The 16,629-nt window shown below is 39.5% G+C and overlaps 1 protein-coding gene across 3 annotated transcripts in view; it reads left to right on the top strand.

Moving 5' to 3' along the window:
- The window catches only part of DAAM2 (dishevelled associated activator of morphogenesis 2), a 203,861-nt gene that overhangs the window by 111,378 nt on the left and 75,854 nt on the right, over window positions 1-16,629 (top strand). For all 3 annotated transcript variants that reach the window (XM_059841244.1, XM_059841243.1, XM_059841245.1), the window contains one exon: window positions 15,060-15,134. In XM_059841244.1, coding sequence (XP_059697227.1) covers window positions 15,060-15,134 — 75 coding nt within the window. The remainder of the gene's footprint in view (window positions 1-15,059; window positions 15,135-16,629) is intronic.

Raw genomic sequence — 16,629 nt, 5'->3', positions numbered from 1 at the left:
AGTCCAAGTCCTTTGGGCTGAGGTCACAGATTGGTGCTGAGCCACTGAAGCTGCAGTCCAGGCACAGAATGCCCCAGATGTCCTCCTAAAAAGATTTACACCTCTCTCACAAAGAAGCACCATCACTTTGCATTCAGTTCTCTTTTCCTAACATCAGGACTGCATCCTCATAGGCTTTGAAATGCTCTTGAGAATCCTAGCCTTAGTGGGACATCAACTTTTAGTAGTTTTACTACTTTTATACCATTTGCAGCTCATTTTCACAAACTCCCACTTTACTCCCATGTTGCCTGTCTAGCATTAGTGAAGATAATGTCTACATGTCTGGTTTAGGCTTTTTTCTTTCTTCGAGAGTTTCTGTTTGAGCTTTGCCCTTGAGGTTTGGATTGCCAGCAAAATGTCACCATAAAAAGTATAGCTTGATATTGTGCAGCTGGATATGGAGTAAAATACTTTGAAATCTGCTGGAGGGATCTAAGCTGCTTTTGCAGCTTTTTATATAATTACTGTAGCCTACCAGGGATGAAGGACAAGATGGATGCAAATATAAAATCTGGAGTCTTCCTTGCCTTTAGGGAAAGCTTTCAGAAGTGAGTGAAAATTTCTGCACTTCTTGTTTGTTCCAGGGCTGCTGTGCATCTGTGGTTTTGCACTGTGAAGCATAGTTTCAGATTGGTTAAGATGGAGAGACAGTTAATTTTGTGAAATATTTCTATGCTAAAGTGAACTGACAGGACTTTTATTCCAAACCCTGAGGTCTTTTCTTTGCATTTAAGTCTTCACATGGAGGTTCTAAGAGCAGGAGACTGCATTACACTTGATGTATTTAGATAGGAGTTCACTTCTTCAGGTTCCTGCTTTCAAGTAGGAGATACATATTGGGATCACAGAATCACCAAATGGGTAAGGGACCACCAGTGGGATCATCTGTGTCAAACAGGGTCATTCTAGAGCACGTGGCGAAGATTGCATCTGGACCATTATTGAATATCTCTGTTGAGGGAAACTCTACTACCTCTCTGGATAACTTATTCCAGTGCTTGGTCACCCACACAGTAAAGTTCTGCCTCATATTTAGGTGGAACTTTGTGTGCATCAGTTTCTGCCTGTTGCCTCCTGTCCTATTGCTCTGCACCACAAAGAGCCTGGCTCCATCCTCTTGGCATGCTCTGACAGGAAGATAGGAATTTATGAGATCCCCTCTCAGTTGTCTCTTCTCCTGGCTGACCAGGCCCAGCTCCCTCAGCCTTTCCTGGTAAGAGAGATGTTCCAGTCCCTTAATCATCTTTGCTACCCTCCACTGGACCCACTCAGGAGGTTCTCATCTCTCTTGTACTGAGGAGCCCAGAACTGGACACAGCACTCCAGATGTGGCCTCACCACGGCATCAGCCACATGACACACTGCTGGCTCATGGACAGCTTGTTGTCCACTAGAGCCCCAGGTCATCTCCACAGAGCTCCTTTCCAGCAGGTCAGCCGCAGATGTCAGCTGTGTCCATGGGGTTATTCTTCCTGAGGTGCAGGGCCCTGCACTAATCATTTAATTTCAGACAATTCCCCTCTGCCCATCTCTCCAGCCTGTAAAGGTTCTTCTGAAGGGCTGCACAGTCTTCTGGGGTACCAGCTGCTCCTCCTAGCTTGGTGTTGTCTGTGAACTTGCTGAGGAGGCATCTGCTCCTTCATCCAAGTCATTGATGGACTTGTGAACCAGTACTGGGCCCAGTATTGAACAACGGGGGACATCACTAGTGAAAGGCCTCTAACTAGACCCTGGGCCACTAGATCCCTCTGGGATCTGCCATTCAGCCAGTTCTGAGCTATTCAGGAGATGATACATTTTCCCTAAAGAAGAGAGAAAATGGTTCTTCATCTGGTCTCATTTAGTGATGCAGTATGCCAGATGAAGATCACACTATTGTGTTGTCTGAGTGTGGGGTTTTGGTTTTGTATTGTCTGTTTTGAGCTACAAAAGCCCTTTGGGGTTCATCCTTTCTGTATGAAGACTGCCAAGCACGTGGTTGTCCCATAATAAATGAAGTGGGTGGTGTGAAGTTGTATTGTTTTCAATTCTATCTTCTTGCATTATTTTTCCTCTTTGAAATACTCTTAGAGTCTGTTATTGATTTGGAATATTAAACTGTTTTGGTAATGGATTTATAGCTTTAAGGAGCATTTAATGTGTCCCTTATAAGTTCCTTTCTTTAGAGTTGTTGTTCCATATGTGGTATCTGGGAGCAGCAGACGTGAACACACAAGATGGTTTGCTGCAGTATTCGAGAAGCCATTTCCAAGGACTCACAGTTTGATGAGGCTTGGATGTGACTTCATGAGAGATTTTCTTTCAGCTCTGCAGGAAGTGTTGAAGGGGAGTGTGAGTGGATGTGGGGGTGGGTACTTTTACTCTCTGTTCCCCGGGAAGTTTGGAAAACACAGGGTAACCCTCACAGCACGTGTGATAGCCTAACAGCAATAGTAGGTGGTGGGCAGTAGGAGGCTGAAGAAGCTGTGTGGGGTTTGGAGTGCTTAGTGTAAGCAATCCCACAACTAGCAGTATTGATGACTAATCGATGAGAGTGTCTCATGGCCACAGGGGAAAGGCCAGCAAAGCCACACTGGATATGAAGAATTATACTTTATCTGAAGTCTTTGATAATCAGAAGATTGTTTCTCTTCCTACCAATGCTATGGAAGTTTGTGGCTGAAGTTCAGTTTCAGTCAACATTTTAATTTAACTCAATATTCAAACATTGACAATGACCTGAACAACCTGATCAAGCTTTGACATCAGCTCTGAGTGGGTCCCTTCTTCTCAAGGCCCCTTCCATCCTAAATTGATTTGTCACCCTCTAAACTGTTCATAAATCAAGCTAAGAAAGCAGCTGTATGGCCCTATAAAGAAAGGGAGCATCAATAAGGCTTCATGCAATCTCCTGTAAACTGTCTTGTATTACTGCTGTGAGGCCATCTCCTGGAAACAGGCAGTGGCAGATGCTATTTGGTTCCCTCTCACTGCCTGGGATCCATGGTTTCTTTTTGTCCGGGAAGACTGCATGACTTCCTTAGCTTAGACTGTTTCACCAGCAGCCTTCTGAAATGCAGAATCTCTTAAATTAATTCCCTGAAAATAGACTTGCTTTCAGTTTTCCTAGGGCTCACTGGAAATCTCATAATGCTGGGAAGTCACAGTGGGAGGATGTTGCCCTTTGCAAACCACGGCATTCCTTCAGCTTGATGTTTGGAAAATGCCAGCAATTGTGGAGTTAACTTCCTTTTTTCCCACCAGCATCTGTTCCTTTTTCTGTTAGCAGAATGACTTCATGCTCAGATGCTTGGAATGATTTGTTAGCTTGATGCTGACATTGGGTCACTTCAGTATCTTCAGTCTAGGTATGGAAGAAAGGCACAAGACTTCAAAAATTACTTTGCTATAAATGCAAGGAGGCTTAAGAAAATCAAATTCAGAAACTCTGGCCTATGACAAGTACAGGGCTTAGAAGAAAACAAGAAAATGCTGCAAGAGTGTCACTACTGCAGCAAAACCACACATTTCCTGATTAGTGGTGTACTTGGGCCTTTTCAGTGTGAAAGAGCTGTTTGATTGATGGTACCTGTTAATGTGTGCCATTGGCTGAAGCACTAGCTCCCAAATTTGGGCAGCACCAATAACACAATGTTAAGTAAAGCCTAAAATTATATACATCTCCTTCTACATCTTTTAATGCAGAGAATGTGTTCTCACTGGAAAAATAAAACTGCGGATTCATGTAAGACACCATCACATTCTTTTATAGTTCCATATAATGAAATTAGAAATTTTATCTCGCATAATTATAATATACTTTTGTTGATGTTGCCCAGTTATTTTTTAAGCAGGTCAGCATACTTGAGAAGAATCATTGCCTGTTTTTTATGGTTTCTCGTGGACCTCCTGTAATTGTTTCTTCATGTGTTTTACTTGTTATTTTTGCTTCTGAAGTAAAGACCTCAGAGTGTGTACTTGAAGAAACATGATAGTAGACTTAATGATGTTAGAGACTCCTCTTAACTTTATTTTCCTTGAGGTCACTCTTGTAATGGTTTAAAGTGTAAGTTTAGGGTCAAGAAGGCAAAAATGCCTGCACAAATCAGAGGATATACCATTATTATGGCTTGGAATTGTGACACCTAAAAGACCACATTGTAGTGGATGTAAGAAGAGATAAGTTTTTCCAAGTTGTCTGCTTTATTTGGTTTATGTTTTCCATGTTGCAATGCCAACAGTTGCAGACTCATTTATTTATCCTAGGGTAAGAGGTTGCCTTGGGTCAGGGTCTTGAAATTATATATTTATTTATGTATAATTAAAAAGTATTTTCTTCCCTGCCCCCCATGGGAACAGCATTGAATATTTTTAGTTCCTTCCTCCCTCTTTTCTCCCTCTCCAACAAAAAAAAGTTTAGGTGCTCTTTAAAAAATGCCTTCTTCCCACTTTAGTTCAGACTGCTGAAGACATAAATGCCATGAACTTGCCATGATATTTGCTATAGATATTCTGAGTATGCAGAATTTGTGTGTCCATCTTGCAGGTCTGTCTTTTTCAGGTGAGCTACTAGTGCTTCTGTTGAAGTTAGAACTCAACACTAATCAAAAATCAGGCCCAAAATAGTCCTGAGTTAGAAAATTGTCATCATCATGCCTAATGCTGTGTTTTGCATTTGGCTTGCCTTCTGTGGGAATTTTGGGAGGACTCAGTGGAAGCAGATTTGACCCTAGCATGAAAAAAACCCAAACATTTATCCAGCTGTCGTCCTACTAACATGGTGTAATTCGATGTACTTAAGAACAAAAATAATGGCGAGCAGTCCAGTTCTGCTGCATGGGAAGTACATGTAAATGCTGATACCACTGGATTATGTTCTGTCCTTGTCTGTCCTCTTGCACAAGTTCTGATTCTTCACAATCCAAGTGTGAGCCCATCCTGCTGATGGCATGTAATAATAATAATGATAACAACATATACTCTGGACAATGCTGTTCTCACCATTCAGATTATTGCTTTGGTGGATATGCAAGAGCACAGAATGTGTAAATAACAAGTTTCTGTGGTGTTTGAGAAGCAAGTTTGGCAGAGATCACTCTGAACTTCACTCAGTGTTCATGAGCCTTAAAAAAGCTAGTGAATACTGAGCAGGAAGAGTTGCTGAATTCCTGTCTTTTTAGTGAGAAGTTTAGAAAAAGACACAGTAAAGAGTTGTTGTGAGAATATAGTGACAGTCATGAAGAGAAAGAAAGGAATTGCCTTCTACTTTCTGGAGAGTTGTTTAGTTTTCATGGCAGTCAGATGTGAGAGTTTCATCCATGTGCCTTAATAGAGGTGAAAGTTACACTGTCTTCCATGATAATTCAGTTATGTTGAAAGGTACTTGGTACCCCAAACACTTTGCAGATGTACCAAGTGAGAGAAATGGAAGCTGGGAGAAACAGTTGTACCTGAGTTTATGAAAGGGTGGCGATAAAGCAACTGAGTAATACATCAAATACTGGGCTAGCAGCTTAAGAGCTGTGGGCCTCAGACTCTACTTATTTCCGTTTTTTACCTGTCCAACAACTCCTAACTTTTTTTTTTCCAATAGTGAAGGGCTAAATGATGGAGAAAAATGAAAAAAATGTTGGCTACCCTGGCCATCTTACTGTCATCATTCTTAAAAAAGGGCCCAGAGCAGAAGTGAACTAAAGCAAGGAGTGTCACTAGAAAAACAGACAGTGGACACGTTATGAACAGTGAAGAGAAACCTTTTAGAACTCAGTATTAAAAAATTCTCTTGTGTGCTTCCAGAAGGACTTGTCCTAAATGTCTCTGCTGGCTCTAGGTAGGTGTGTCCTTGCTAGTTCTGTGCCTCCCAGCACAGTAAGTGACATTTTATTCCCATCATCAAGCAACATGCAGGGTGTTTGCCATGAATCATAGGTGACTTCATTTTATTTACCAAAGATTTGAAGTCATTGCTTGTTGGAGATAAACAGTAGGGCAAAAAGATAAACTGGGAGGCTCAGTTACATGGTCTGGGTCCGTCTGTGGCTTTTCGCATTGCCTAAGGAATGCTGGGAGGAGGAGGAAAGGAAGTGAAGAAGGAGACAGTCCAAGTGACAACGTTCTAATGTGGTAGGAATACATTTTAAAACAGTGCTGTTGGAAAGCAGACAAGGTAAGCAGGTTGGGTAAGGAACAAGTCCCTTTCCGTATCCATGGAATGTTGACCGTAACCTGAGCGGGGTTGATGGAAATGTACACACAGTACCTGTATAAACACAGAGTAAACAGTAGAAGGGACAATGCAGAGTTTGGTTGTTAACAAAGCAATAGATTATGTCCTGCTACTGCTGCTTAGTGCTTGCTGGCATAGTGACAAATTGTTGGCTTCACCTGCCACAGATTGCACACATTGCTGCAGGATGTGACCTCAAGCTTGCTGCAGGTTTGTGAGAACAGAGCTGTGCTTCAGGAGTGCAGCCTAAATGCACAGCTACACACCCACTCAGCAGGCCGTGTCCATGAGAAACATTTTGTCTGATTCTGAACACCCTCTGGGTAGAATGATCATGACTCAGTCTTCTGGCTGGGAGGATCCTCCCTAGTGGACTTTTTCCCTCACATCCAAAAGGAGTGGATGGGCTGAGGAAATGTAGGCTCCTGAGTATGTGTTCATTGAAAGTGCAGGGAATTCATGGATCCCCTTATTTGGCAGCTCATTATTTAAATTACACACTTATCAACAGCAAAATATCTGCTGGTTGATTTGTGACTTGTGAAAAGTAGAGCACGTAAAAGGTATTAAACACGAATATAGACTTCAGGTAATATTACAGAAGGATCTTTATGCAGCAACAGAGTCAGGAGAACTTACTCAACAAGAGAACAACTTCCATGGCAGAGGCTAAACATTCAGCAGTGGCACTTCAATATTACATTTCAATAATTACACTTCAATTTGGCAAGAAAGTTTTGTCCTGAGGGCAGAAATCACTGAAGAATTCAGTGTGGCCTCAGCTGTACAATTAAGTAGTTCTGTAAATGTAGGGGCGAGTTATCTTCCTGGTCACCTCACACACTATACCCCTAAAATAATGCCTGGTGATGGTGGGATTCCCATCCTGTAGCAGGGCTGAATATGTTTGAAGAGGGACAAGCAGGCTTGTATGATCTGCAAGTGATAAGAAGAGGCTGCTGCAATCAGTGCTGGCAGCAAGTTTACATCTATCTGTATTGAGGAGAATGATTAGACACCAAAAGAAGAGCAAAGAGAAGAGAGGACGGGTTCTTAAAATTGGATGTATACTATACAGTCCTACTAAAATATAAAGTTCCTTAAAAAGCACTCTCTCCATCAATAATATATTGTTAGTCTTATGCCAGATATGCTTATTGTAAACTTAATCTTGGTTTAAACACTACACTGAAATGTACATTGAAATCAGTGGTTGAGAATTCTGAGGTTTCAAACAACACTAATTCTTATCTTCAGCTCAAAGCAATGCACTGACCACTTTTCTGCCTGCCAGTTATGCCACACTAGTCTATTTTCTGTGAGAAACTCTCCCTGTGTGTCTATTCAGTGGATGTCCTGTGTTTTCTGGAGGACAAGAAATAAAAGTATGGCCTTCATCACCCTTAGATTGATATCAATAATTGATTTGAAGTGGCTTTGAGTTTTAGAGGAGGTTGGGAATGACACATCATGTGTCATATGTAAGGTACAACTTCTGGAGATTCTGTATCTTTGAGTGCTCAGGAAGCAAAAAAAAAAAAACAAGTGAGAGATGACATAATTAGTTTAAAAATATGTAATTTTAACTTGACAGGAAAGTTTTCAGCCCTGGTAGAGCCAACCATCTTTCAAAAATGACTAATAATCTGTTTTAATTTCTAAAGGCTAGTGAATTTCTGCAGCACTGAAACTTCTTTCAGTATTAGGAAATGCTTTCTAAGCAAGAATCTTCACTGTTCATAGATGTATCCCTTTTTTACTTTTATACTTTTATTTTTTGACAGTGAGTTCCACAATTTGACAGTGTTAGGTATTCTGTAATATAAATAATAATCTGAAGCCTTTGATTCTGCCTTTGAAAAAATTGTTAATCAACCGCATCAGAAGTCATAGTTAGGTTTGTCAAGTTACTGGCAACAGGGCAGAGCTCAGGCTAAAGGAAGCAAAAAAAGAAAAAAAAAGAAAAAAAAAGAAAAAAAACACCCTGTGATCTGTTAAGGAAAATACCCCTGTGTCATAATGCAGTGAACTGTAAGTATGTATGGATATATCTGACCTTTGTGAGAGGCAATTTGAACTCCACAGTTGCGTGCTCCAACTGGTCATTAATGAATATTCTCCTTTAATAAGTTGCACAGTAGACTGCTTTTGTGGAAGAAGGGTTATTATCTGCACATCAATAGCTTAATTCCAGAGAGAGAAGTAATGCTTGTTTTTCTCAATCTGAGTAAATTGTGCTTAAAAGGCTTGGATATAGCTTCCTTCCCAAAACTCGGAGACTATTTGTGTAAATGCTAGTCATGAAGTCTGAGAAATGGAGCAGTGACCACATCTGTCTAGTGAATGGCTCCGTCCTATGATCTGTGCCATTTCAAAATTAGCATCTCTTGGGACATGGTTGGCTTTTTAGAGGCATAAACTGTCTGAAAAGCTTAGATGCATTTTAGCTCCACTTCTGAATTAGCATTTTGTCCCACAGCAGATCAAACACATTTTGTGTCTTTTAACGAAAGCACTTTTTATTTGTGATACTTTGGCTGCTCTGAACTGTGACATAGCCAATGGATTGGACAGTGTGTTAATAAACAAGTAAATGTTTCTTTGAAAACTGAACTTCTTAAAGTGAAGGAAAGTCAGTAGGTCAGACATGAAAAATGGGAGAACGATGATTTGAATGAGCGTGCAGTACAACTTATGTGGATTGATTCTTGGCTGTAATTCAGATTTCCTGTGTAACTGGGTACTGTGTAATTGTCTGCATCCCATGTTTCCTATTTCTGCTGATCTCACTGAAAGAGACACTGAAAAACCCGATATGTTAATTTCTTGTAGGACCTTTGTCAGTGTGCAGTGCAAAGTGATGCAAGACTGATTCAGCACTAACAGCAGATGTTGTGATGGGCTGAGTCTTTACATCTCTGAAGGGAAAAGAGTTGCACTTGTAGGAAATAAAGAACTAGTAATAACTATCTTCCACCCTTCAAGCAAACAAAAACCCCACTTTGTTTTTAGTGGCCAAAATATTCATGTACAAAGCAAGGGTCCCACCCTTCACTTTGAAACAGCACGTGGACACGAGTCTGAATCCTGCATGTCTCAGATGAACATTTTAGCAGCTAAGCTGTTATTGTGAAGAGTGTGAGAGGGCTTCAACAATAAACTGAGAATCCAATAAAGCTTTCATCTTAATTGATGTAAATAATGTTAAAATTTCAGTCAACTGTCATTAAAAAAAATCCAAACACCCCCCAAAAAAGCACTGATTTGTAATCAGGCTTCCAATTACCATTGTTTTTCAATGGGAAATTTGAAAACAAAAAACTAAACTACAGGGCTTTGAAAAATAATACATTTTAGTTTTTTCTAAATTTTATGTTTCTTATAATGATTTGAACTCCATGATTTATATTTTCTGAGCTGTATGTGATGGTGCTGACCTTTCAGACCAGGTAAAATAATTCATCTTTCAGCTCTGTGATGTACTCGAAAGATGTGTGAAGGATGTTGAGAGGAGGAACCACACTAACCTTAATGTGGCTTTTGCAAGGAAATGCACTTCTTTGTGACCCAAGTATAAACTTCAGTGTCTGGACATGATGCAGTGAACAAGCTTGGACAGGAATTTATGTCACAGTGGCCTCATTTTTATATTCTTCATCTGTGTTTGCACATTGTTTTTATTGATACAGAGGGGAGCTCAGTGAACAGTGTCATGGCTTCCTGTCCAAGAAAGGTTTTAAACCCACATTTTCTAGCATCAGGCGTGTGGCTTATTCCCATCCTGTTCTAAGCAGTGCAAAACAGTAAGGTCAGCTGTCTGCCCTACTGAAGAGACAGCTTTGAGAAGGAAGCCATGCTGCTAATGAATAGATGTCATCCCAGGAGTACCCATGCTTGTCCTGTGACATCTGTAACAGAGGATGCATTTCTTGATGCATCTGTTCAAGGAGGAAGTTTTATGTTATAGTTGGCCTGTTAGAAGGACTTCATGAGTCCTCAGCAATTTATTGCAGGGGTGTGTGTGTGCAGGTAGTGGCAAGGTCCTCATAATGGTTGGGCACTCAGTGATGGCAAGCACCTGCTGATCCCAGGGAGTTAATATTTGTTGACATTGCATAAAAATAACCTAGCATAAATGATGGTAGAAATAAAGGAGTACTGGGTTTAATGTCAGAGTGTGCCAGTGTGTTCCTCACTCTGACAATGAGTTTTAATTGTCATGTCAGGATATACACCTCTCTGTCTCCTTCTGTAGGAAAGAAGCCTGCTAAAGCTGCTAATTCTGTGGATGTATTTAGTAATGCTTTGACATGCTCAAAATTTCAGGACATGCTCTGGAGAGCTGCTCAATATTTATGGAGCTGGATTGGTGTGGAATGAAGTAGCAATGTGTCATCACTGGAAACTGAAACCCAGTGCTTGCCCAAAAAGAGCTTCAATGCAGGCAGTTGCTGTACAGGCTTTCCCTCTGTGCTGTTTCTTTCAAGACTGAAGTCATCTTGAAAAACAATGTCTTTCATTTTCATGATCTACTCAGTGATGGATACCCGTCATTTTTGCATGATCTTTGTAACCCTAGTGTTAGATACTTCTTTTTAGAAAGTTTTGCAACAAAGGCAGTGGTCTGTAATGCTTGCTTGAATATGTTAGGGCAGTCTTTGGATTGCAAATGCTTGTCCCACTGACACGGCATCCTGTAGAAGTGCCTGGTCTCAGAGAACAGCTTTCCCGATGGATCAGGTCTCCCAGGATTTGCAGAAAAGGCTTTTGGGATCAGCTGAGCTGTGCACACTTTGCTTTATTTTCTTTCATTTTTGATTGGTTCAGATGGTCCAAATATTTGCAGAACTCCATTAAGTCCTAGTTGGGATGAAGTCATAAGTTCCACTTTCCACCAAGTCATGGAGCCTGTCCAAATTAGTGTCAAAGCCTATATAATACCTTGGCTATATTGCAGGCTTGTATAGTATCAAGATCCTGTTTTCACAGCAGTTACATAGTTGTTACTTCAGTGAAGAATGATATGGCCCCTTATAAAGTGCACAAGCTGACGCCTGTTTTTTAATGTAATATTTACACTATTCAAGGAGCTAAAAGAAGGCTTTGCTTTAATAGATTCCTTCAGCTAATGTTTTTCCTTATACAGATGGGTTATTGTTTCCAGCTTTTGATACCTATGCAGCTTTATATATTAAAGCTCTTTTTTTTTTCTTTTTTTTTTTTTTTTTTTTTCTGTTGGTTGGGTATTTTTTTCCCTTCTCTGTGCTCCTGGAGCAAGTGAAAGGTTTTGCCCTTATCTTCAAGTTGCCTTGTGGCTTTCTCTGAATATATTTAAAAAAAAACAAAAACAAGCCAACAAAAAAGAAACCCAGCACCCTGTTTTTGCACCCCAGACCACAGATTTAATTGCTTTTTATTTTCAATTAGTCTTCCCCTTCTTGACAGAAAGCGTGGTGCAGCAGTCTTTTAGCGTGGACAGAACTCACATAATTTAGGCAGTTAAATGTTTGTTTGGTTTTTTCTCCCCAATTGCTCTGATGTTAGAGGTGTGAACGTGACTCTCTGTTAAAAATGTCACTCAGGAGATTTCTGTAAATAAGTCTAATGACTTCATGGGATGGGAAAAAAAATCTACATGCTCAAGTATAAATGGCTTTCTGGGACTTCATATTGAAATAGAATGCCAGGTTTTATCCACATTATCATTTATTCTAGCAAAGTAAACCACACATTGACAACCATAAAATTCTGGTGTGAGCAGGGAGTGTGCAAGACCACTGAGATTGAATGGACTCTTTTGCTTAATATGCTTCCAGACAAAAACAACTTCAGAAAGTGAAGATTGCTTAGTGGGGTATCTGTTAAAATATTTTTAACCTCAGCAATGCACATCTTCTGTCTGGGCTTTAATTCAGGAAAAAAATCTTACACATTGTGTTCCACTGAAACAATTTTTTTCCCAGTTTTAATTAAAAAAATAAGACTTACAGACTAAGAGTTCAGACTAATTTGTAATGAATGGACAATGGTCAAAAGCAGGCTATACCAAGGACCTTGCCTCATTGTCAAGCTAATCATATATACAGATATGCTTTAGGACATCAGAATCTTCTTGTCATTGGTTCTGATTGTGAGACTTCTAGTGGTTTGGGTTCAGGAAGGAAATTGTTCAGAATTCTGATTTTTTTCTAGTGTATCTAACCTGATGCTTTTCAGTCTGCACGTTTAACAAAGACACCTGGAAATGTTAGTTGTAGCATTCAAGCATTTATACTTATTTTTCCCCAAAAGAATCTTAAGGACAAAAGGTATTGTAGCTTATTTTGGAATATAAAGGATGAGTTCAGGCATTCCTTAATTTATGTGTGTTTGTTTCTTTATTTGGAATTCAGAATGGAGGCAGGAGAAATATAGAGAATACATGTATTGAGTGTTCTGACAGTGTTCTTGTCAGGTGTACTCTGCATACTATTATACTTGTCACTAGGACTTTTATAATTCTCTGCAGAGAAACATTTTAGAAGGTCACATGAGCACTTGCTACACTTCAGATGGGTGGCTCAGCCGGTCCCTGCAGAATGACCTTAGTTCGCACTTCTAGATAAGCTCCCTATTCCTGTTGTTCTCTTTGAGGATGATAAGATTATCATATAAAAATAATGCTGGATTTATCTCTTGTATGTTTTAATTTACTTTTCCATTGTCAAGGTCATGTATTGATTTTTGCAAGGGAGGTTAAGGTGGCCAAGTGTAAAATTGTTGTCAGGGTTGTGGCTGCCACTAGATATTATTCTCCACAGAAAAGGGCAGCAAAAGGCAGTCTACCAAAACCTTAAGGTGTGGCCATTCTCACTGGCTGTTGGTAGGGAGTTGCATATCTCTGTAATGCTCTAGACAGAAACATTTAACATAGATATGGGTCTGTCTGATTCCTGCTTATTGTGGCCAGGAAGGGGAAGTAAAGAAAATCAGCACAACTTCTCAATTAATGTGAGGAACATCACCTGGTTTCATCTATATTCATCTTTCATGAGGTGGTATGTGGTGTGTGCATAGCATTTGTTGATATAGTTGATGTCTCTTATCATTTTGCCAGCCTTTCATACTTTTTGTTACAGTGATATTCATCTGTATGATGCTTTGTTTAATTCTTCTGCTCTTCTTAGCTGTTCAGTTGGGTGCAAGGGATTAATAAAGACTTATGACCTGTACTGTGTGACCTGACCCTGACCTGACGTGTGTCTGCACTGCAGTCCTCCTCTAGATGAGGACAAAGCTGTTTTGTCAGTGTTATGAATGGAGATGCTCCTTCAGTTTACATATTGAAAATCCAGTGGAAAGAAGAGAGGGGAAGATCCAAATCTTGGTCATTATTTTGTTTTTAATTCAAAATATAAAGATTTTGAGTTGTGCAGAATTGTTGTTGTGTGTTGGTATTTACCCTGGCAGGAAATTGTCAGGTACCAAGGTGTTTTCTGAATGTGGCTCAAAAACTGTGAGAGCTGTTTCTCATCTCTAAACCAAATAATGGTGGAATAGCTGAGGTACTCTGATAGACCTACACTTTTAATTTTGTTGTGTATATCTTCCAGGGTAGCTTTTCTAATGTAAGCTTTCATACACAGACAAGGTTGGCAAGATCCACAGTCTTCGTATACCTTTTGTCATCCTTAGGATGAATCAAGTGGTTCAATCTCTTAGCATATGCTAGGAATGTTAGTATTAGTTGCTCTTGGTTTATAATGGGAGATGAGGATCTTGGAAAGAAATCCTCATGTTAACAGTGACTTACACCTATGTAGAAATAAATATATTCATCAGAAGGAAATCTAATTTCCTTTGAGCAGTCAAGGAACAAAAAAGAATTGGTTCCTGAGTCAGTGTAGGTCTTCTAAAAGAAGGTTGTTTGAGATTAGCCTACTGAAGATGATTTCAGGTAGATTACATGGGATGTAAGGAGATAAGGATTAATACTTCTCCTGCTGTAACTGAGGGGATGCTTTTGTGCTCCTTTGGATGTTCTGAGATTTTGCGTGACTTTACATGATATGGTAGGATTAGGACAGGATAGAAGAGAGTATTTCAGTTTGGAGGGACTGACAAGTCACCTACTACAACTGCCTGACCAGTTCAGGACTGATCAAATCAAAGCAAGTTGTTAAGGACATTGTCCAAATGCTTCTTAAATAATCAACAGTCCTGGGGCATCAGCCACCCCTCTAGGGTGCCTTTTCCAGTGTCTGAACAGCCTCTTGGTAAAGCAGTGCTTCCTAATGTCCAGGCTGAACCTGTTTTGGTTTATCACATCAAAATGATGCAGTCTTTATCTTCTTTTCAGGTTCCTTTTTTTTCCCCTCCTCATTACAGTTGTTAAACTCCTTTGTTGATGAATTCCACCATCACCATAACAATAGGGAGACCAAATAATTTATAAGATCTCAGTATAAAGATACAAAATGTAAACCTTCTGTCTGTAAATGGACTGTCCTTCGTCTTGGAAACACAATGTGTTTAAGGGACTGAGGTTTGCTTAGATGCCAAAGATAACTGTATCTCCATCAAACTTAATTATTCTGTGTTCAATAATCTGAGCTGAAAGGGGTTCTTTTTATCTGGCATATCATGGTGACAGGGCTGACTTGACACTTTCACAAATGTTTTTAATAAATGCCATACGTCCATGTGCATTGTACAAGAATACGGGGGAGATAACACAGTAAAGAGCAGAGCAGTGAAGAATCCCAGGTGGTTCTTGAGTGGCTTTCATCCTGTAAAGTCATCTTGTGTAACCTTGCCTAACTCTCTGTTTCAGGAACAAGAAGATCCTAATAAGCTTGCTACCAGCTGGCCAGACTACTACATTGACCGCATCAATTCCATGGCAGCAGTAAGTTACCTCTCCTGCTAAACAGGGAAGATTTCCCAGCACAGGGATGTGTTTCTTTAGGAAGAAGTCCTCGAAAGAGAAGAATGTTAGCCCAAAGGCGTAGCTGATTTAAAATAAGGCTTCCAAAAGAAGAATGTGAGGATTAAGAAGGAGCCCTGCTCTAGCATTAGAAAGCACAATATTAGTAAGCACTATAAATATTTCCTTTTTTATTTCTACAATACTGAGCACTGAAGGCAACCAAATTAGGGTCTGAAATGAATATTGAAGAGAGTATTTGATGAATCAGCAAAAAGCAACTATTTAAAAACTAGGTGAAGTTTTATTTTGTTGTATGGTTTCAAGTTGCTTTGTATCCAATCTACAAAATAACACTTGGGTTCTTAGTTTAGTAGAAGAATTAAAGAAAAGGTAGTTGTTTATGTAAGATAATATGCAGTAATATAAGAGCACATAAATAAAAGAGCATAAGGCTGTAACACCTTGGACGTAAGATACAAGCCAAGAAGGTATTTGAGGTATAAACCTTTTTAATTTTCTCTGTTTGGTAGTTGTGTAGTGTGTCTCTTCCTCTGAAACAGCCAGTAAAGCTGGTCACCAGCAGAATCAGAGCATCTGCATATAGTGTTCACTGATCTCCTTTAATTTGGTAGGTTTTACATTTTGAAATTTGATTCTTTTACTGAATTTGTAGTCAAATTTTTACTCCAATTACTTGTGTGCAGTGTCTACTCAGCTTTAGTTGATGGTTGTGCAAAAATGATGATAGAACTCTGTTCCTAGCATCTTAGGTAGTACGCCTTGCTTGTTTACTTATTCTTTTATTTTAGATTCCTGAAGGCTTCTCTGCACCTTTTATATCATGGTTATGAGCTGTAAAATCGTTTAATAAAACTAATGTCTTAATGGATACTAAATGTGGCTGTAATGATGTATTTGTCATGGTAAAATATGTCTTTCCGAGTAAAATAACCTAAGACTTGCAAGCTATAATAACTCACTTAAGAGGATAAAAGAAAAGTTGCTTTCTACTGAGAGTTATGAATAAACAAAACTATCACCTTCCTTCATGCCATATTTTCATGGGGTAGAGTAAGGGAATAGAAAGAATATGGACTTATTTTTAGAAAAGACATTGAGCTTTAGTGACTGGCATGACACTCTGCTTTGATTTCCTGTCTGAACAAATTTACTCTACTAGGGCCATTAAGGGGGAAAAAAAAATTAGAATGAAACCTTGCAGTGTTACTGAGCCAAATACTTCTGGTAGGATTTGATCCAAGGCCTCTTGAATCTACTGAAGTTTTTCCATTGATTTCAGTGACTTTTGGGTTAGTCTTTAAATGATCTTGATGTAAACTTGGAGTGAATATGTATACACCACTGTTGCAAATCTGGAACAGCTCCATGGAATGAGACTATATTTTGGCCTATGTTTCTAATTTTAAACGTGTTTTAAGAGCACCAATAAACACCAGCCCTGGTAATGTTGTTT

This window comes from Haemorhous mexicanus, chromosome 3 (assembly GCF_027477595.1).
Source record: "Haemorhous mexicanus isolate bHaeMex1 chromosome 3, bHaeMex1.pri, whole genome shotgun sequence".
In the NCBI taxonomy this organism is placed as follows: domain Eukaryota; kingdom Metazoa; phylum Chordata; class Aves; order Passeriformes; family Fringillidae; genus Haemorhous; species Haemorhous mexicanus.
This window is presented reverse-complemented; position numbering and strand designations above follow the sequence as displayed.